The following is a 22,499-nucleotide window of genomic DNA, read 5'->3' as shown; positions in this document are numbered from 1 at the left end:
GAAGCGGAACTCAGGTTCCTTTTAATCCTAAATAGCCCCGCCCACGTGACATCCATTTGGGCCAATCATGTGCTCGGAGCTCACCTACAAGAAGCTTGTGTGTGGTCGCTTGTCATTTGAAGGATGTGAGAAGTAAAAAGGAGCCGCCGTGTGACGTTTGTAAAAGTTTAAACGTGCGTGAAAAAACAAAATGGAGCCCATCAACCTGAAGAGACTCTTCTGCGCCTGTGACGTCAACCAGTCCGGCAAAATCGAGTTCGAGGACTTCACGGTGGTGTGCCGGGAGCTCAACGTGGCCGACTCCGAGGTCCGAACGTTGTTCGGAAAGTTCGAAGTGGACGAGGACGGCTGCATCGACTACGGAGGCTTCTCGTCCAGGTTTCAGGAGGTCTTCCAGGCGAGGGGTCCGGCCGGTCCCGCCGGGACGGAGTTCGCGGTCCGCTTCGATGCGGAACGTGTTCTGTCTGAGAGGTCAGCTGGTTCGACGATTCAATTCACCATATGGAGATGATGAATACGTTACAGTTACTGTTTTAAAAAAAAAAAAAAAAAAAAAAAAAAGCATCCAAGCTGTGATTGATTGCAGTCTGTGTGGGAAGTAACGAAGTAGAAATACTTGAGTACTGTACGGAAAAACAAATGCTGTACTCGAGTAGTTTTCCGTACTTGGAAGTTTTACTTTTATTACCTACATTTGAAAATGGATACAGCACAGCAGTGTACATTTAATAAAGAAAAATAGTACTGTATTGTCAAATATGTAAAAGTAAAATGCATAGGAAAAATAGTACTGTGACGTATGAAAACACAATACTACAGTAAATGAGAATATAAAGGTTTTATGAAGTGCATCTAAGATGAAAGGCATATTATAGAAGTGATTGTTTGAAAATGTAAACACTTGTAGAGGTTTATGGAAAATAAAGCTTTGTAAGCAATAACAAAAGTCTGAAAAAGATGATCAGTTATTGTCATTTACAATAGCATATAGTTAATAGCCATTAATCAGATACAGTACACAAAAAGTAGCTCTGTTTCCCCCCCCCCCAAAAAAAACGCCTGGCCTAAAGAGTGCAGTGCAGCAAATAATAATAAATCAATTCAAGTGATCAATATTGAGTGAGTGTTTGGCGTAGATGTCAGCAATCATAGTTGATGTATTGCTAAAGGAATTATTTTAGTTGTTAAAAAACTAAATGAATAACATTTAACTAATTGATCTGGTAAGAAGCGGCCTATCCTTTTATGATATTTACGTCATTAGCATTCCAAACAGAGCGTTTCATCACAAGTAGTAATTAAACTCAATCATAAACATTGTTAAATGTGACCGTGTCAATCAAAACTCAAAATGATTATCTTGGTAAAGGAAAGAATATTGAAATTTAGATCTTAAATGAGTCCATGCATTTTCTATACTGTAGTGCTTTTCCTCATTTCAATTTTTAAAATTTTTATTTTTGTTTTTATTCGTGCTAATGAAATACAACTTATTTTGTCCACGGTGAGTCTAGCAATCAAATTGTGGCATAAAATGTACAAGATTGAGCAATTTGCGGCCAAAGTCTGACGCAAATGGGAAAATGGCCGTGATGTCTACGTAACTCCGCCTCCTCCTTCTTCTTCTTCTTCTTCTTGTCGTCGTGCAGTCTGAGGGAGCAGCTCGCCGACCTTCACCGGACAATCGAGTCGTGCGCCAACCCCGTTTTGCTGCAGCAGTACGAGCAAGTCGTCTACTCGGTGGTCAGCCAAAGTCTGGACAACAGACTGGAATGTGACCAGCTGGAGGCCAGTTTGAGGCGGTGAGCGAGCGGAAACGCGCTTGTCAGCATGGTCACCAAATGTGGATCTTTGTCGCAAAATTGTACACATTTACAAGGAAATTTGGAATAAGTGGAATAAAGCAGAAATTTTATAAAGCTAAAGGTTGATATAATAAATGGTGGGAAACTGAAGGGGAGAAAAAAAAAATGCCACATTGAACACATCAAGTCAAAGCAATCTCATTTAATATGTACAAGTTACATTTGAGTAAAAGCTGCAGGATTAGCCAAACTATTGGGGGGGGGGGGGGTGTAAGTGTGCTTTATAGGCGAAAATATTTATTTGTATTTATTTATTTTTATGTATTTGTATTTATTTATTAAACATTTTCATTTGTTTAATTATAAAAATATTTAGTATTTTTTTGTATTTATTTATTTAAAATTTTCATTTGTTTGTTTATTTTTAGTATTTTTTATTATTATTTTTATGTATTTACATTTTTTGTTTTAATTTTCTTTTTTATTCGGTTTTTTATTTTTAGATATTAATTTTTAATTTTAACATTTTAATATATATTTATTTCCTTCCCATATTTTGCTGTGGCCTTTTATTGCGGGCAGATTTACCATTTTATCGTCATCTCCATCTTCTCTGAATTTGATGTGGTTGGATTATCTCGGCAAAGGAGAAGCCCGCACTAAATTGGATTTCAACAAAAGTCAACGATCATCAAGTTTAGCTCGTGAAAAAAATGGAAGCAAAACAAAATGTGTTTATTTTGGTTCCACTTATCGCTAAATGCTGTCTTTACCAAATAAGAGCAATTTTTTTTTTTCACGTACCCGTATCCATCATTTCTCTACCGTTTCTATAATTTGAGGTTTTTGCGTCATCCTGCTTTAGCTGCATGAGATTCCTCGTGTCACAAATTGTGCTCGACATGCGAGGACGCCGTAAAACAGACAACTGTTGTTTGGTTGACTTTTGCATCTTGTGCCGAACTCCCCAGGCCGGCATCCAACTCTTAGAATAGCACAGATGGTAGATTAGGTGGCGGTCACAAACACAAATTCCTTTCTCGTATTTAGTTGCCATTTCCTTCTTTGGTTTTTCCCAACAGTTGCACGTTTAGTTCTCACGATACTACAGATGGCTCGCTAGCTGTTTTGTAGCCATCCATGTAGACCCTACGAGAGTTTAAAAAAAAAAAAAAAAAAAACATACCTGCAATGCTTGATGCATGGAGCAAATTCTTAAATTTTTAAGAGGCTGTTTTGGTGACAAGAGACTCCCCACACTTGACTTTTTTTTTCTTTTTTTTTTTTCTTTTTCTTATTTTCTTAATAAACACACCCAAAAATACCTATGAAATCATACATCTAGTTAGATATTATTTTTAAACACAACATATATCCTGTATAGGGCTCCTCGATTATGAAGAAAATATTAATCATGATTATTTTTGGTAGGATGATCTGGTTTTGTTTTTTTTGGTGACAAGAATGTAAAAATTATTAAGACAAATACAATTCTTTGAAACACTAATTATGCAAGTTCCTTTTGGATGAAACAATTTATAAGTCTTTTTTTTTTTTTTTTTTTTTTTTTTTTTTTTTTTAAAGGTGCAAATGTATAAATGTAATCTATTTTTATATTTTCATGTAAAATGTATATATTTTGTAATTTATTAAATTCAAAATTATTATTATTTTTATTTATGCATATTTTGTAATTGTGGAGTATAATTAGGGCCCGAGCAGCGACCGCTGCGAGGTCCCTATTGTTTTTGTAAAAATTATTATTATTATTATTATTATTATTATTATTATTATTATTATTATTATTCTTCTTCTTCTTCTTTATTCTCCGCAAACAATCGCGATTTTGGGTACCTAAATATTCACGAAAACTCACCGAACTTTGCACACTCCTCAGGTCCGGCGAAAAATTTGATATTATGAAGTCGTTATAACAACGCGACTCTATAGCGCCCCCTAGCATAGAAAAATAAAAACCAAGCCCGGCACGTTTGAGCTAGAGCAACGAAAATTGGTAGGCACGTGTAGCACCCCGAGACGCACAAAAAAGTCTATTGGGACCATGTAGCTAAAATGTACAGGAAGTGAGCTATGAATTTTTTAATGTCCAATTTTGGCCGATTTTGGCACATTCACTGTGGTCATGCTTTTTCCCCCTATGCAAACATTTTTCATCCCATTGACTTCAAACTTGGCATTTATCATCTCAAGACCTAAGAGAACAGCTGGGCAAAAAGTCTTGCCTTTTCGAAATACTATATGACGGGGGCGGGGCATCAAATATTGCCTTTAAAATTTCATTTGTCCAGAAAGAGCAAATGCTGAATAACTCCCATGTACAAGCTCCAAAAAATCTCAAACTTCTCAGGCAACGTAATAGTCACGGCCTGAAAACATCTATATGACAAAATTCAGTTCTACATATAGCGCCACCTAGTGGTTACAATAAATGTCATACTTTACGTTTTTAGCTACTGTGCTGAGCTCGTTGAAGGGATCCAGTTGAAAATTGGTCAGAAAAGCCTTAAGATGTTGATGATGCCCCACACCGAATATTGTAACTTTTCGCCAAAGGGCGTGGCCGCTACGGTGACGCAAAGTCTGAAGATTTTTCGTGACAATAAAAGCTGCATTAACTTGACCGAGATGATCCTATCTTCTCAAAATTTCACACATTTGATGAGAGTCCAGCTCTAAAGACATCTACTAACTTACATTTCATCTAACTGATAGCGCCACCTAGTGGCAATTTTTTTTCTTACGAATTTTCTTCTACGTTTTTCTCCAAACACGTTAACTGGACCTACCTCATATTTGCTCAGATGAGGGTTTCGGCCTTCATGATGTCACAACACGAAGTTTGTGAGTTTTCGCGAATTGCTGTGGGCGTGGCTAAGCGCTGTTCGCCAAGAAAACAACGCCAGTTTTGAGGGTCTAAACATGCACAGAAACTCCTGAAACTTGGCACACACATCTGGCCTGGTAAAATGAGCAATATTTTATTGTTGATTGTGCTATTTTTAAAAAAATGACTCAATAGCGCCCCCTCGAAATTTTTAACGAAGCAGCCCCGGTTGTACGTTTAAGCAAGAACGACGAATATTTTTAGGTGTATGAGGGAGCCCAAGACCTACAAAAAAGTCTCTTGTACCCATATGCTAAAATGAACAGGAAGTGAGCTACGAATTTTTGAATGTCCCATTTTTGACGATTTTTGCACATTCACAGGGGGCAGACTTTTGCCCACTTCTCCTATACGTTTCATCCGACTGAGTTAAGACTTGGCCTGGACCACGTCAAGATCTGAGCCAACGACAGGGGGAAAAATTTTGACTTTTCGAAATACTATATGATGAGGGCGGGGCATCAAAATGTGTGTTTCGCAATGAAAAATGATATGCTTGATATCTCCCCGGTACATGCTCCAAAAAATCCCAAACTTGACATGTATGTTTATCGTCAAGGCCTGAAGTTATCTCTATGACAACATTCAGTTATATATGCAGCGCCACCTAGCCCTTGAGGCATGAAAAAAAAATACCACACATACGGTATTTTGTACAAAAAATGTAAACTCATTCTAAGTGTGATAACTAAGTCATTTATGAATATTCTTTTAGTTTCCACCACTCAAAATGTTCACTGGCATCAGACTTATCCAAACATATATATATTTTTATTTATTTTTGATAGCCTCTATGGACATTAAAAGCAATATCGTGAATGAAGGATATGCTTAATAACTCCACGGTACATGCTCCAAAAAAAATCCCACACTTGACATGTATGCTTATAATCAAGGCCTGAAGGTATCTCTATGACAACATTCAGTTATAAATACAGCGCCACCTAGCCCTTGAGGCTTATATAAAAAAAAATAAAAAATACCCCACATACGGTATTTTGTACAAAAAATGTACAATCATTCTAAGTGTGATAACTAAGTCAGTTATGAATATTCTTTTAGTTTCCACCACTCAAATTGTTCACTGGCTTCACACCGATCCAAACGTATGTACGTTTCCATTTTGTTTTATTCATTTTTGATTGCCCCTTTGGACAATAAAAGTAACATTGTGCAATGAGTACAACGAGCGATGATGTGTATATACACTTTTACAAAAAAATACCAATCAGGGCAACTCATTGCCTAAAAATAAAAAAGGACGCTGATTTTTGCAGGTCTTAACAATCACCAAAACCCGTTGAGATTGACACACACACTGGCAAAAAAATATTCTACATGTAAACGTTTATTATGCCATTTTCAAAGAAATTTTGCTTCCAATATGCCAGTACCCCAACGTGCCAGTACCCCAACGTGCAAGTACCCCAACGTGCAAGGACCCCAATGTGGCCCGGGCTGCGAGGGCCCTTTATAGCTGCTCGCAGCTCTAGTTGTAATTGAATTTCGATGAATTCCCTATTTGGCGTAAAGTCTCACGTGATCCGGCACGGCATTTTTGATTGGCCGCGACATCTTTGACGTGGCAACGCCGCCCAAATTGCGTTCGGCCATGTTGGCATGGACCTTACGTGGACCTTAGCAACTGTTTTTAAAATTTCGCACGTGTGAACGGAAAGTAGAGCAGCGTATCTGTTGATCTGACCTGATGGCATCAGGCGACTCGCTCGGTCAAGTGATGCGGGCTTGCCGCCATTTGTAAACGGCAACCGCTTGTTTTTATGAGTTGGCGACATCCTGGTTAATATTTCCTTGATGTTCGCTCTGCTTTCACAGACGCGGGGAAAAAAAGGTCAAGTATGATTGATGGGCGTATCTTAACACAAATCTTTTTTCACCCGTCAACCCGTTTAACTTGTATTCAGGCATTCAGCTGTTGACTTGTTTGTTTTTTTTGAAAATTTGTTCACAAATTTGTTTCCTGTCTGCGAAATTTGTTTCGTTGCTCTTATTCTTTAACTTTACCAGCAAGCTTAATTCTGGTGGTATTTGTTGACGAGAATCCAATGGACATTTGTTTTCTTTTCTTTTTTTTATATATATATAAATAAATTTTTGTATAACTAAAATCAAGCAGTTAAAATATGAATGGTATTAAAGTGTTTTTTTTTTTTAAGTATAAATAAGATTTATTCATTAAAAAGTAGATTTCTGTTTTTTTTTTTCTATGGATTGGATTTTATTTTATTTTTTTTAATTGACACGTAAAAGATTTCAAGCACATTTTACATCTATATTGGAGTTTGTTTGTTTTTTAATGATGGCAAAACAATTGTGTCCAAATAGCTGCTTGATTGCATAATCGTGCTCATTGAAATGCAATCAAGCAGCAAAGAAAGTCAAACTCCTTTTAAAAAGAAAAAGTCATCTCCAGCTTTTTCTCTCACAAACTCCTTCCTTGCCGCGCTTCAATAACAAACATTTCTGAAATAATAATAAATCGTCAGCGCAAGATTGAATAAAATGTCGTCATTGTTTGTATTCAAACAAGTATTGCGTAATTGTGTCAATGAAAAGAGGGGAAAAAAGAAAAGTTGTTTTTATTTCCTGATCCTCGGTTTAGTGTTACAAAAACAAATTTGTGAGACATGACATTATTACAAAAACTTACACAAATCACTTTTTAACTCAAACTGGTCGTGCGCGGATTATTATTATTTTTTCCTTCTTCCCCATTTTTGAGCTTCCTCTGTGTCAAAGTCATTGTCGTGCCTCAGTCACCTTCCGTGACGTGACGAGGCAGGCGGGGCACAGGTGACATTCCTCGCTCAAGGAAGTCGAGCGCCTCAAAAATGTGCCGCTGGAACCTGTTCGCTCATTTGCTTTCACGGCCGCGTTATTTTTCAACACTCCATTTTGAAGCGCGGGCTCGTTCCTGATCTTTTTTTGTTTTGTTTTGTTTGCCGCTTGTGTTGTCAGCAGGGTGGAGGACATGAACAGCAGCCGGCTGTCCCAACTGGAGGACGACGTGCACGAGCAACTTGCGGGCGCCGAGGAAAGAGCCCGAGCTCAGGTGAGAGAGAAATCAAAACGTCGTTACATCATCCAGGAAAAACAATACTTGGCTTGTTTCTGTTCCTAAAAAAAAAAAAAAAAAAAAAAAAGTTTGTCATATTATTTGTTTGAACATTAGCCCTGTGATTCAATAAAAGGGGAGGGGTTATGCAATTCAATAATAATGCCAAGAAAATGTTTTGCACATCTTGCGACATTCACCTTTTCGCAACAGCGAGTCGCACGTGTGATTTTTCTTTGGAATTATTTTTAGACTGGATGCCCTTAAGATGACCTGTTGCGCCACTGACCGGGAATCAAACTTGCGCCATGCTCGTGGAATGCAGCAGCATGTACCACTGCACTCGCAGTGCTAAAATTCTACCTAAAATCAGAATTTTCAAACAGTTGTTGACAGCTTGAGGCTAGCGGACGAATATAAACGTCTGCGGCAGTGAACGGCTTAAAAATTTAAATGCATGTGTTTTACTTCAGTTTGATACATCTGAACTGTCCTTGCACATCACAATTTAAGAATCAGTTCTTATTTACTGTAAAATCATCAAAATGTATATATTTTTATTATTTATTTTTGTCTTCAGAAAAAAAAACCCCACCCCAAATTGAGAGAGGGCAATGTTTCACATAAAATTTCACATTAAATTAAAAAATTAATCAAATAGAATCACTGATTCGTAGCACATTTCATACCCGATAATTAATAATTCAAAATGCTTCACATACTGTAATTACAAGTACAACATTTTAAAAGCAGTTATGGATTGAAGAGATATCAAAGTAAATAAAAACAGAGTTTCCTGTTGTGTGTGTGTGTGGGGGGGGCATACAGTGCAAGAATAAGATTTTAGAGAATAGAATACGATATTTAAAAAGAAAATAGTTTGAAATACCTTCTTTACAGGTTTTCAACCTGGATTTAAAATCATTTACACTTGATTATCGTCTTCAATCTTGATTTGTTGACATGATTCACTCTGATAAATAAAGGACAGGAAAAAAAAATCTTATTAAAGGGATACTTGACTCATTGAGCAATTTTCAGCAGTGAAAAGTGAATATTTTTTCCAGAATGAATTTGATAACTTCATAATTTTTCATGCACAATTAATACATTTTAAAAAAAAGTAATTTTTCTACTTGCTGTCGACTGATGATGACATCACCTGTGCTGAGGAAGTAGGTAACGACCAATCACAGCTCAGTTTGCTGACCAAACCCAGACAACAGGTGAGCCATGATTGGCCGTTACCTACTTCCTCAGCACAGGTGATGTCATCATCAGTCGACAGCAAGTAGAAAAATTACTTTTTAAAGGTATTCATTGTTCATGAAAATTAATGAAGTTACCACATTAATTATAGACAAAATATTAACTTTGGACTGCTGAAAATGTCTCAATGAGTCAAGTATCAATTTTTAAGGGTGAATATTTTTTTTATTTATTTTTTCCTGTGTTGTAATATGCATGTTTTTTACGGCACTGGTCAAACGCGACTGCTCGGTCGCTGCTGCGAGTTGCCTGCACACAAAGAAGCTTCCATGTTGAAAGGTTTTCTTTCTCTGCCGACTTTTTGTGCTCCAAAAAGGAGCGCAAGAAAATGGAGGAGGTTTTGTGCAACATGCAGCGGAAACACGAGAACCAGATCGCCGACCTGCAGGCCACCGTGGAGCGACTTTTACAGGTCGGTGACGCCCGCCTCGTCATCACGACGTGTTGCGTAACTCACGGGGGCGAGAAGCTTTTCCTTCCAAACTTGGACGGTTATCTCACAAAAGTGAGCACACCCCTCGCATTTCTTCATATCTTCTCGTTAACACAATGAGAAGTTGTCCGTGTATAAAATGCAGCCATTAAGAGTTCAACTTTTGCCAACAAAAGTGAGTACACCCCTACAGGAAAATGGCCATGATGTCAATCTTTCCGTCTTATAGTGAGTTTGAGAGCTGTAATACCAAATTTCACACTTGAGACTAGGACTGCTCGATTAGGAGAAAAAAAAAAAAAAATTAAGACTAATAAAAAAAAAAATGGAAACAAAATAATTATGTAAGTTCCTTTTGAACCGAACAGAATTTATAATATTGTTTGTTTGTTTATTTATTTATTTATTTATTTATGCTGGCAAAAAAACTTGAAGTTGCACTAGTGCAGTAGGATCATTTATTTTTTTGGTACAAAACAAGAAAACGTTTAAAAGTAAAAAAAAATATATATATATATATATATTAAGACAATTAAAATTCTTTGAAACACTAATTATGCAAGTTCCTTTTGGAGGAAAAAAAATATTTTAAAATTTTAAAAAATGTATCAACTTAAACAACTCAAAAATGAGTCTTAATAATCGTTTTTTTTTTTGTTTTTTTTTCCATACGATTATGCTGATTTTGTAATTGTGGAGCGTAATAATTCAAGTTGTAATTGAATTTTGATTAATTGCACAGCCTTACCTGAGACTTGGCACACTAACGAATCGCATGACACTGTGGAGGCAAAATAATAAACTGTGCTCAGCTTTTTTTTTCAAACATGGTCCTGGTTGATCTCCTTTGCTCTGCTGCCACCTGCTGGCCGTTTGTGTAATAACTACCATATCTTCAACCATTCTTTGCAGTTGAGAGGCTGCTTCAAAGACTTCTCTATGCTCTACCATAAAAAAAAAACATAAATATGTCTTTGTGACATTTAAAACATTTAAAATAGAACGTATTTATACGTTTTTGGGAGCAAATGAGTTAAACGCAGTCGAAGCACTGATTCAACTCATGGACTTGAAGTCAAAATGAATTTGTCCAATCACTTTCTGGTTTGGTTGCCTCCCACACAGTGAAAATTCCAAGCAATTAGAAAAAAATGTGACGGGCTTATTTTAGCCGAGGAATGTAAACACAAACGAGTTTCGCCGTATGGACGAGCGCGGCGACGGGCAATAAAATGCAATGACAAATTTGGTAATTATGCGGCGCCAGGTGCCAGCAGAAACTACCCGACGTCACGAACGATTCTGATGGAAAGATGACGTGAAGGAAAAGCGCTCGAGAATTCCAAGTTCTGAAGTCGAGGCCCGATTACGCCGTGAAGGTTCCAATCCGATTGGAAATTTTGGTTACATCGAAATTGACTGACACTCCATGTTGGAAGTCAAGTCAATGGACTTCATACATGCAATGTTTACATGTGTGTGTGCTAGCAATGCTAGCATGAACATTTCCCCCCCCAAAAAAATTATCTTAAAAAAAAAAAAAAAAAAAAAAAAAAAAAAAAATCATAAACATATCCTCTTAGTTAAGCAGCAAAAAAGAAAAAGAAAAAATCTCCCAGTATGAAAAAGCTTCCTTGTTCCTATTTTTAGCTTGTCTAACATTCACTGTCGGCAAATCTTTGTAATCCAAATTTAAACTTAATTTTTTAGTTCCTGGTCTTTAACAAGTCTATTTGTCTTTTTTTTTTTTTTTTTTTTTTTTTTTTTTTTTTTTGAATTTATTGTTCTCATTGACTGCGGAGTCCAGAAAAGCGAGTTCTGTAAACGGAGCAATGCACGTAAAATCACGTGCTGGGAAATTGTTGCTTCAAATCATGGGTGTGAAAATTGGTTTGCGTTCAAGTTCCTTTAAAGCCCCAGTGTGTAGCTCACGACCGCCATCTATCGGTCAAACAAGATAATGCAATGATTTTAAGCACACGAACTACGGCGTCCCAGAGAGACCCTACTTCAACAGCCTACCACCAATTTCACCGGAACAGAACGCAAACAACTTCTGGTATTCCCTCGAGTGATGACGTAAGTGAATTGCATTTGTTAGACATACTGTACAGATCCCTAATAATTGTGATTTAGTCATTTAATTTCAGAATTAATATTTTTGTCGGCATTGTTTGGAAATACTGTACGTCAGCTAATGATAATGGCTATCTATGTTCATATTTGTTAGTGCAACTAAACCATGCAACAGAGAACACACAGTTATGTTATGTTTTATAGACATGTGGACCATCTCAAAGGGGGCGAGAGAGACGAGGAAGAGAACGCGGAAGTGAACGCGGTGTCTCGTAACGTACAATTATGTCATCATGGAAAAATAATTCCATTCGAGCATGCATGTGAATGGCTCAAAACATACCTTTGCTTGGAATATGTGGTATTTAGATTACATCGTTTGCTGATATGTTTAGTATATCGTACAAAATAATGGTGTTAACTGAACTACACAGATGCAACTCAGACTCGTAAACCCCCCCGTGTCTTGTTGCTACTAACCACTCAGAAAAGTGCTGCTTACAAAAACATTTGAAACCCTTTACTCAGATATTGATTTGTCACCATGTTGAACAATTTTACCTAATAAATATCACTAAGCAACTTAATTAGTTTTGATTGAAGATACAACAGCTTCCTTGTACTTCGATGTGCAGGAATTTACATGGCTTTCACAAATAGTCTTGCTCATGTAATAATGTACTTCATTGGCTCAGTGACTTTCAGTTCATTGTTTGGTACCTCATCTGACATACAATTGTTACCTTCTTGCAGAGACTCGTACAGGAAATGACCATGGAGGAACATGAAGATATCCAAGTCCAGCTGATAGACTGACACCAAGAAATACTTTTTGACACATTGCTGACACATCAGCACCACCATGATTTCCTGTACCTGGATCCCACATCAGCACCACCATGATTTCCTGTACCTGGATCCCAGACTGCAGCACCTTGGTGGACTTGTAGCAAATAAGTGACACTTTCCCAGATCCTTGAGGACAATACAAAGGTTTTTTACCTGGCATATAATTAGTCCATGTCTGACACTTGTTGTTGTAGTTTGTATAACTTGTATATTGTTGTTGTGTGTTAATTTGTACATTTTGAATAACTAAAAAAATACTATTTCCTTTGGCGTCAACATGCAGTGTTCATTCGACACCTAACCTAACACTATTTTACATGACCAGAAATGTAAAACATCAAAAGCCTGGAGAATTATTATAAATGCTTGCAATGACAAGGAATTCTTCATTGGCCAATGAATGTAAGGTACAGTACATGAAAATGAATGAATAAAATAAAGTAAAATAAAAGTCTACATGAAATGAACATATTAACTAAAAAAAAAAAAAAAATGCTGTTAGAATATAATGAGCTACATGAATTGCAGTTGTTCCAGAATTTTACCAATACGCTGTGCATTTCAAAATATGGAAAATAGACATACAGGTTTGGGCCAAAAGTAGTGTTACAGAGCAGGTATGTGTTGTACACAGCTAAAATATCTGATTAACTCAATACCATGATGTTTTTTGTGTGTGTGTGTGTGTGCTGACATTGCCCCCCATTAACATTGCAACATTCCTCAAACTCTCCCGAACACAGTATGATCTGTAACACTACTTTTCGCCTACTCTATGATGTTATTGGGGCAAAATTAAGGAAGGCTTGTCCATTGATTGTGTGAACAGACTGCAGTAAAAATGAAGTCACTTCAATGTTTGCTGGTTTTATTAAGTTTGACATGCTCCTTGACTGCACAAGTACATGTTATGGAGTGAGGGCATGTTCCCACCAACGATGATATCATATTCTTCAAAGGCTTGCTGAGGAAAGTGAGGGAGGAGTCACTCCATGGCTTCAGACACCTGGTCAGCAGGTCCTGTGTAAAACAAGTGGTGCTTGTACATGTGACCATTCCGTATTGCTTCACACAAAAAGTTCATGTAGTGTCCAATGCCGTCCATATGTAAATGACATACCAAGACGTCGGCTGACTTCAGTTTGTTGCAGCTCAGATATGGTAGGTGGAGATACTGGTGGTACAACACCGAAGCCTTCTGGGGTCCTCCATTCAAGTGTCCTCATTCGGGGCATTCCAATATGGCTGCTGACTCTCCCCTTGATATTTGTTTTTCTTGCAGGTCGGTGATGTATTTAAACGGTGCATGAATGCTTGTATACATCAGAATATGGTTCTGGAACCCCTCAAGTTTGGCTGTTGATCTAGTGTGACACAAACAAAAACACAATTATAAAATAAAATAGAATAATTGATGATACTATTATATGTCACCAACTTTCCAACAAAGCCCCCAAAATAGAGGTAAGATCTTTAGTTTTTGGGCCCAAAACATTGTATTAGCTAGATAAAAGTAACTTGACTGCATACTGCATAGAATATGCAAAGGCTGCTTGCTTGTCGAATTTCCGTGGAAAACGTGGCAGCCTGTAAATTCTTGTGCACCCAATTACACAATGGACCAGTACACACTTGAGTGAGAGAGTTCAGACTCTAGCAGTGCTTACGGTACAGCCAGCATTTAAGTCCAGAAAGTTATTCCCTGCCGAAAATTAATTTCGAGAACACTATTTTCACCAACCACAACGAAAATAATTTTCAACTCCTCCACTAATACAGTATGCTTTAGATTCTCTATTGAAGTTATGGGCAAATATACCTCCGAAATCACAGTTACATTACATTACACAATAACTTGCGCATTTACTCTAAATATAACGTGCCAGCGGGAATCTTTTTTTTTTTTTCAAAGCAAGTAGCTACATAACGAAATCGTTCGAGTGGTGCGGAGTTGCTAATCAACAGATACAGTGATCGTAAAACAAAGGTACGAACATCGTATTAATTAGTACGGAGTATACTTTTTCTCTCGCTCTCAAAACGTAAACACAAATGTACTCTTACTTACCGGTCAAGTAGAAAGCAGTCGAAGGCACCGGCACGTCCCAAACCTAGTCTGTTCCTCATTTCTCTCCATCTGGCAAATGCGGCTACAATATAAACTCTTGTTTTGTCGCGCTGAAATAAAATAAATTCCCAAAGTAAGTGTGATGCTTGATAATGCTCTCTTCGGGGACCGGAAACTCTTCTTCTTCGTGGACATGCGGTCGCCATACAAACCGGAAGTGCGTTCCAAAAACGCGTTAAGAAATGGAGCGCTGAAAGTTGTCTTTGACGGCACCCGTAGCAGAAAGATGGCGGCGAAACATGGCAGACACTAGCAGGCGAGGCGCGGACATGTAAGATAATTTGCGATTTCTAGACTAACCGTTATATTTTAAAAAAGTACGTTTATGCGATACAACATATCTTTTTACATACTACTAACACAAACAATTGTTTTTTTTTTTCGAATGATTTATTATTTCACCACTAGATGCCACTGTATAATACTGAGTGTACCTTTAACGCCACCATTTATTTATTTATTTTTCTATGTATTTTTTTTTTAACGCGCAATTAATGACCGCACCTTACTTGGAAAGCCCATACTGGGGAAATTCCATGTCACCATTAAGCAGTAATAAATGCAATCATAATACTAATAATTCATATATTTGTGGACGCTGGGGTCAAGATGTATGTTACAATTTAAAAATGTGCAGAATTTATAAGTTATTTCATGTTAAAGATTAGATGGCTCTTAACTCATTCACTGGCAGCCATTTTGGCTGGCGCTCCCTTCTGTTTTTCTGGATTTTGACTTTCTGTTTTTCTGGATTTTGACTTTCTGTTTTTCTGGATTTTGACTGATTTTGCAAGGCCCACAGAATATATAAAAACATGGAACCTACGAAAAGAAAGATTAGTGTCTTTTTTTTTTTTTTTTTTTATCAGGAAAATAAGTAATATTTTCGATCTGTTTCAGTTTTGCAGCAATTAGCATTAGAATACAGCTAAGTTTCATCATTATTCACATTCCTGGTGAAAACACTGGCAAAAACAGCTTGTTGCAACATGACCCTGGCTGATCTCCTTTGCTCTGCTGCCACCTGCTGGCTGCTTTATTATTAACTACCATTGCTTTGAGCCACCTCTTCAGTCCAGAAGCTGCATCAAAGCTTTTTGTATGCTCTTGGATGGGGAAAAAAAAAAAAAAAAAAAGTTTTGGGGAATGAAGGACAAAGTCTTAAAACGTATTTACACTTTTTTGTGTTTGAATGAGGTTAATATGAAAAGAAAAATTTTCACTGTATTACACAAGTGTTCATGGTTTTGTTTGTGTTGATTTTGGAATTAAAAAAAAACAAACATTTATTGATTTTTTTTTTTTTTCAATTTTTTTTTTTTTTTGGCGACAAGTAAAACTGTTTGCAATTGTCTTTCCAGCCTTTTACGAACCCTAACAAAAACATTAGCTACGTTCACAAGCAATCGCTGCACGATGAGGTGCAACAGTGATGCATCGCTGGTGAGCTATTTTTAGAATAGACCAGTAGGCTACTCATGTTGTCCTTGGTCTAACATGTACTTACTGGCACTTTTTTTTTTGCGGGGGGGGGGGACAATGCACATTAATTGACAGAAAAAACGTGTGCGCAACTTCTCTGAAATTTCAACTTTCTCTTAAGATAATTGACCTCCTCCAGCTTAAATAGTTGTTTTGATCTGATTTCATAATTGCATGGTAAACTGCCCCCGCTCTTCCTTTTACAGTTAAGAGCTGCACGACCTGTTAGTCTGCTCCTAAAATTAGCCTCAAGTCACACTTTCATCATTTCCTTTAGTACGCATGTTAAGGTTGCATAAAAAAAAAAAAAACTGCACACAAACAACTAAAGTTTGTTTGTTCATTTACTAAAAGTACTGACGCAATATTTGATTCTGGATCAAAAAGTTTGCGGCATTTGGTAAACAATGAAGTGATTGTCGTGCGTTGCAAATAAGTTCATGGCTTGACGTCAGCCGCAAAGTATGCTGACGCTTTTGTCGTCGTTCTCCTGCAGAGTCGAGCGGAGTCTCGTTTCACGCAATCCAGGGAGGAGGAGCTTAAAGTCAACAGGCACATCGGCCAACTTGCCCAGGTGAGTCGACTCGAGGGAGGACGTTGAGGGAGGAAAAAAGCCTCGGTTGCGAGACCAAAAAACAAAAAAAACAAAACCCGATGATGATTCCCGTCCAGGAGAACGAGCTGCTGCGCTCGTCCTTGCTGGAGGCGCAGACGGACGTGGGCGCCCTCCGCGCCGAGCTGGACAAGCTCAAGAACGCCTTCGCCGACCAGCAGGCTCAGCATGAGCGGTGAGCGACCGACGCGCTCGGCACCATCGCCGTTCTATTTATTTATTTATTTATTTATTTCAACTCTTAAACCTCTTTTGCGTCGACAGAGAAACAAACGATTTGAAGAGGATGGTCATCGAGTACGAGTCTTACTCCAGTCAAGTCCAGATTCTACAGTAAGTTTCTTTGGAATCGGGGGACAGTGGAAGTCGTGCTTAATTTAATACCCCCATTCAATGATTTGCGATTTATGAATGTCTGAGAAAACGTGTTCAAACAGATCAGCCAGATCACAAATGATCACATTCCGCATCGTCTGTGTGACAGGAGCACATTTTCCTTTTTTCCTGCTTTTATTCTTTGATTTTTTTTTTTTTAATTTTTTTTTTTTTAATGTTTTTGAAAAAATTGCTAATTTATTTATTTGCAGAGTTCAGTTGTGACCCTCAATGACTGAGAATCGACAGACATGATTTATTTTTTTTTCCCCCAAGCTTATAAAGCTCATTGGTATTTTTTTTTATTATTATTTTTTTATTATTGCTATTGCGGCAATTCAGAAAAATTGAGACAGGCGCTTAAAAATTGCAATGCCAAAATTTGCTTTGCATTTGTTGTAAAAGTTTAGTTGTTGTTGTTGTTGTTAAAGGTCTACTTGACTCACTGAACAATTTTCACAAGTGAAAGTTTAATGATTTGTCCAGAATAAATTTGATGACTTCATTATTTCTCATGTACAATTAATACCTTTCTTAAAAAGTAATTTTTGTACTTGCTGTCAACTGAGGATGATGATGATGATGATGATGATGATGATGATGATGATCATGGCTCGCCTGTTTTCTGGGTTTGGTCAGTGAACTGAGCCATGATTGGTCGCTACCTGCTTCCTCAGCACAGGTGATGTCGTCATCATCAGTCAACGGCAGGTACAAAAATTACTTTTTAAAGGTACTAATTGTACATGAAAAATAATGAATGAAAAAAAATAATTAGTCAATCCACAAAAGTGGGGAGGACAGAACCGATGCACTTGTGACCTTATTTATTTATTGGTGGACCCCCCCCGTTGTTTTTCCCTGTCAGGGACTTGAACAAGCAGCTGTACGACAGCAACGACGGCTTGCGCGCCGCGTTGGCGTCTGAATCCAAACGCAAGGCAGGTTTCACTTTCATATTGGATTGGAATTAGACAATGAAATGCAAAAAAAAAAAAAAAAAAAATCAGCACATGTTGACGGTCCTGTTTTTTGTTTTTTGTTTTCCCCTCAAGAATGAAGCACCTGCTCGAAGGAAGCTGACCAGGCAGAGCACCCTCAAACACAACAGGTCGGTGACAACAACCACTTTTATTTAAAAAAAAAAAAAAAAAAAAAAAAAAAAAAGTTGAATGGCAAGAGACGAGAAAGTGACAAACGTCGTCACTTTCTTCTAAAGAAAAATAACATGTTAGACGCTGCATTAGTTCTTCTACTCATTAGTCATTTTTTTAAATTATATTTATAATTAAAGTGTACAGTAAGATGTTATGTTTGCTCTATTTTGAAAATACAGTATTTTAAAAGTCTAGAAATTGGATTCAAAAGGCAAAATTATATGATGAAAGAAATGATCTAAATCTGTTAGATATTAAATTGGAAAAAAAACTGCCATTTTCTTTTTTCATTCAATAAAAATGAGTTAAAAATATTAAAGAATATATACTGTAAATGAAAATATTGTCCCTCATTGATTTTTTTTTTAAATTTGAAATCTGTCATTTTCAAAGCTTCCCTTTTAATTCATTTTTAAAGTATTATTCATGTTTATTAAATTAAAAAAATTATATAAGTGTAAAAGGTTTTGAGATAGAAATTGAAAATATGATGCAGTATTTAATATATTCTTTCCATTTAGAAAATATGTTTGCAATGGTGCCATTTAAAAAAGAAATTGTGATGATGGCTGTTTGCGATTTATTTAAAAAAAAAAAAAAAAGCGGCGCTAAAAATGCAAGTGAATAAAGTGCTTGCTCAATGTCATGATGCATATTTATTTATGTATTTATTTTTTCTTCCCGCGTGTTTCAGCTTGGAGTCGAGCACGTCGACCATGTCCAACGTGTCGCTGTGGGCCGACAAGTACCTGGACAGCGGCGTGTCGCTGCCGCTGGACACCACCGAGAGCTCGGCCAGCGACTTGGAACTGGACCTGGACACGGACGACGGGCGCGGCTCCACGGAGACCATCCACCGCAGCTACTCTTGCGCCCACTCCGACGGCGAGGTCAGGCCGGGGTCGCGACCCCCCCTCTCACACTTCTCAGCCCCAAAACCGATCGTTTCAATTCCTCTTTTGTCTTCATGCGTGCGCCAGTTGTTGGACGCCAAGTCGGAGGCGGGGCTTTCGTTAGCGCAGAGCTTCGGAAGTTCCAGCACGTCCTGCATACGCAAACAATTGTCCGCTTTCGCCAAGGAGGTATTTGCACTTTCACTTGCACTATAAGTCAACTCACTCGCATTACTAAATAGACCAGGCCACACCTTTTTTTTTTTTTTTTTTTTTTTTTTCTTTTTTTTTTTTAAAAGCCACGCATATTCAAAATCACAGATGCGACAGTGTAGAATGTGAGGATTATGATGACCCCAAGTGGGCAAAAATAATACCTGTACTATGGGCTACTATGAAGGGATTTTTAGAATTGTCATATTTACATTTTTTTTAAAAAAATTTATGTATTATATTTATATAATATTTTGACAATAAAGACAAATATTTTAAGAAAAGAGTTAAAATATGCAAATAACATGTAATGTCATACAAATATTATTTTTAATTGTTCTTTTTTTTTCGGTAATAAGATCAATTTAAAAAGTCACGTAGATAATTAAAATTTTATGCAAATAACTTGTAACGTCATACAAATTATTTTTAACAAATATTTTTGTACTTTAAATATATTATTTGTATTTAATTTTTGTTTATGTATTTATATATATATATTTTTTTTTTTTTTTTAATGAAAAAAGTAGTATGTACTCGAGGTTTCCCAGAAAATATCTTAATTTTTCAGTATTTTTTTTAATACATTTTTTTTTCTTTTTTTTTTTTCCCCCCCCCGGTAATAAGATCAATTTAAAAAGTCAAGTGGATAATAAAAACATTCAACAATAATAAAGTCGAGAATAAAAACTGTCAACAATAATAAAGGATGTTCAAAATTGGAAAGAAAAAATATTCAGGAATTGAAGGGGAAAAATGCAATTTTCAAAAATCTCAGAGGAAAAAAAAATATTTCAGGAGAAGAAAGTTGTGAATTGTTTTTTGCACGACTTTAAAAAAAAAAAAAAAAAAAAAAAAAAAAAGTCATTTTAAGAAACAATCTGTCATAGTGAGAATGAAGAAGGATGAGTTTGTTCCCATACCGGGATGATGGAACGTCCGTCCGTCTTGCTGGACTGACTGTTGTCGCGTTTGTGTCGTCAGAAGGCGGGCTCGGACGTGTCGGAGGCGGACGACGCCACGCCCATGTACCGCCTGGTGTTGGCGGGAGACGCCGGAGCGGGCAAGTCCAGCTTCCTGCTGCGACTCGCACTCAACCAGTTCAAAGCCGACATGCAGACCACGCTGGGTACGGAAACTTCAATTAAAAAAAAAATAAAAAATAAAAAATCAGCTCCCATGTATTGTGTATGACATCATCAAGCTCCACTTGTGAAGTCTGACGGCATTTTTTTTTTTTTTCCTCTCTCGTCAGGGGTCGACTTCCAGATCAAGAAGATGCTGGTGGACGGACAGAAGACCAACCTGCAGATCTGGGACACGGCGGGACAGGAAAGGTCAAACAATCGCGCACCTTGAAAATGAAATGCAGAAATGGAATCAAAATAAAGAGTCACAATTATTTGAACTCATTCACTGCCAGCTCAAGTAAAATTGATTTTTGGCATCTGTCGCCATCAATGGCAGTGAATGAGTTTAATAATTGATCAATCGGTTTTTTTTTTTTTTTTTTTTTTTTGGGGGGGGGGGTCAATTGTGGAATAAATTGTATTTTATTTTTTTTTTAAATAAAAGTTTTTATTTATCAACAGCATTTTAATACATGGGAAAAATAAATGTAACATCAATAATGATTATATTAAAATATATTATACATGTTTGAAAGCAAGTAGTGCTAAAAGATGAAATGCAAACTGGAATAAAAAAAAAGAAGTCATTTTTTTTTTATGCATTTATTCCAGTGAATGTTTTTGCATACCACTAGAGGGCGCCCATGTACTTTTGCATATAATGTAAAAATGAGAAAAGTAGCTGGAAAAAGTGCTCTTGACAATTAGTTGTAATATTACTAAGAAAATTACATTTGCATGAAAAGTAGTTTTTTGTACTAAGTCTAGTTGTTTTTGTTATTATTATTATTATTGTTATTGTTATTGTAAGAATGCTGAAAGCAGTGAAAAAACTTTACTAGTAATTTATGATGGATGACTGACTGAGAATGGTTGGATGGATTTGTATTTGTCAATTAACTACACGTTACTACTTAATAATTACTATTAATACTACCACAGTTTCGACTATTAGTACTGCTCTTGTAAGTAATTAATTACTTTGTAATTTTCACATTTAGCTTTCTATTTCCTTCATTAGCATTCAGCTTTCAGCATTCCCACGCAATTTCTGCTGGAATTGCACTAAGTCTAGTTTGTTGTTGTTGTTGTTGTTGTTGTTGTTGTTGTTAGCATTAGCTTGAGTGGCTAATGTAGTTTTTTTTTTTTTTTTTTTTCCCATGCCGGCAGGTTCCGAAGCATCGCCAGGTCTTACTTCCGCAAAGCTCACGGGGTCCTGCTCTTGTACGACGTGACGTCCGAGTCCAGCTTCCTCAACATCCGAGACTGGCTGGATCAGATTCAGGTACGTCCGTCCGTCCGTCCGTACTTTGTTGGCGCTCAGCCGTCACAACATGCAATCGGCGACCAAAAAAAGAACTTTGCCGACGTGTTCCTCCCGCTCTTGATCCCAAGGACGCCACGGAGGACAAAGTTCCCGTCTGCATTATTGGCAACAAGGTGGACATGCGCGAGAAGGTGGCGGCCAAACGCTGCGTCAGCACTTTGCACGGAGAGAAGTTGGCCACGGTCCGTTCTGCCGGCCCGGAGAAATTCTCAAATTTCGACGTTCTCGTGGTTCATCCGCTCATCGTGTCGCGTCTCCGTTTCAGACGTACGGCGCCTTGTTCTGCGAAACCAGCGCAAAAGAAGGAACCAACGTGGTGGAGGCGGTGCTTCATCTGGCCAGGTTGGTTTCATTTCTTGACGTTATGCGTTTTCAAATCGACCTTGAATGACTGACTGACTTTTTTTTTTTTTTTTTTTTTTTGCCTTTTAAAGAGAAGTGAAGAAGAGCGTGAAAGTGGTGAAACCGAAAACGACAGCAACGTCGCCCGTCGATCTTTTGTCCACAAACGCCAAGAAGACTTTTGGCACATGCTGCCGCTTGTAGACTCGTTTTAGGATCAATTTTTGATTTGTATTTTTTGTAGTAAGCTGTATATTTATATCACACTTTTGCTAATGAAGGCATTTTTCTTACAAATTTTTTTTTTTTTTTTTTACAAAATGGGATCATAACCGACAAGTGAAGGTCTTACTGCACTGCCTTTTTGGAATTTTTGGTAATGGTGGCCATTTTCTAACAATTTTTTTTTTTTTTTTTTTTTTTTGG

General features: G+C 37.2%; 1 protein-coding gene and 1 long non-coding RNA gene across 4 annotated transcripts; one reads left to right on the top strand and one right to left on the bottom strand.

The window, feature by feature from the left end:
- Positions 1-75: 75 nt before the first annotated feature.
- rasef2 (RAS and EF-hand domain containing 2) lies at positions 76-22,495 on the top strand. 3 transcript variants are annotated; one of them, XM_077517633.1, is made up of 17 exons: positions 76-471; positions 1,650-1,802; positions 7,693-7,783; positions 9,372-9,467; positions 16,520-16,597; positions 16,696-16,811; positions 16,901-16,969; positions 17,880-17,952; positions 18,067-18,122; positions 18,863-19,058; positions 19,149-19,250; positions 20,262-20,403; positions 20,530-20,611; positions 21,575-21,689; positions 21,800-21,913; positions 21,997-22,073; positions 22,166-22,495. In XM_077517633.1, exons 1-17 carry the CDS (start codon positions 191-193, stop codon positions 22,275-22,277), a joined length of 1,953 nt encoding a protein of 650 aa, XP_077373759.1. In that variant the 5' UTR covers positions 76-190; the 3' UTR covers positions 22,278-22,495. The 3 variants fall into 3 exon arrangements, with proteins under 3 accessions (XP_077373759.1, XP_077373758.1, XP_077373760.1); XM_077517632.1 differs by having other exon boundaries at positions 20,259-20,403; XM_077517634.1 differs by lacking the exon at positions 9,372-9,467 and having other exon boundaries at positions 20,259-20,403.
- LOC144016463 (uncharacterized) lies at positions 13,265-14,692 on the bottom strand. Its single transcript, XR_013282916.1, has 3 exons — positions 14,482-14,692; positions 13,534-13,777; positions 13,265-13,433 (listed from the first exon to the last, which is right to left on the bottom strand). It is a non-coding gene; the product is annotated as an uncharacterized LOC144016463 (long non-coding RNA).
- Positions 22,496-22,499: the final 4 nt, after the last annotated feature.

The sequence above is a fragment of the Festucalex cinctus genome, chromosome 3 (assembly GCF_051991245.1).
Source record: "Festucalex cinctus isolate MCC-2025b chromosome 3, RoL_Fcin_1.0, whole genome shotgun sequence".
Taxonomy (NCBI): domain Eukaryota; kingdom Metazoa; phylum Chordata; class Actinopteri; order Syngnathiformes; family Syngnathidae; genus Festucalex; species Festucalex cinctus.
Note: the sequence above shows the minus strand (reverse complement) of the source record. Positions and strands in the feature narration are given on the sequence as shown.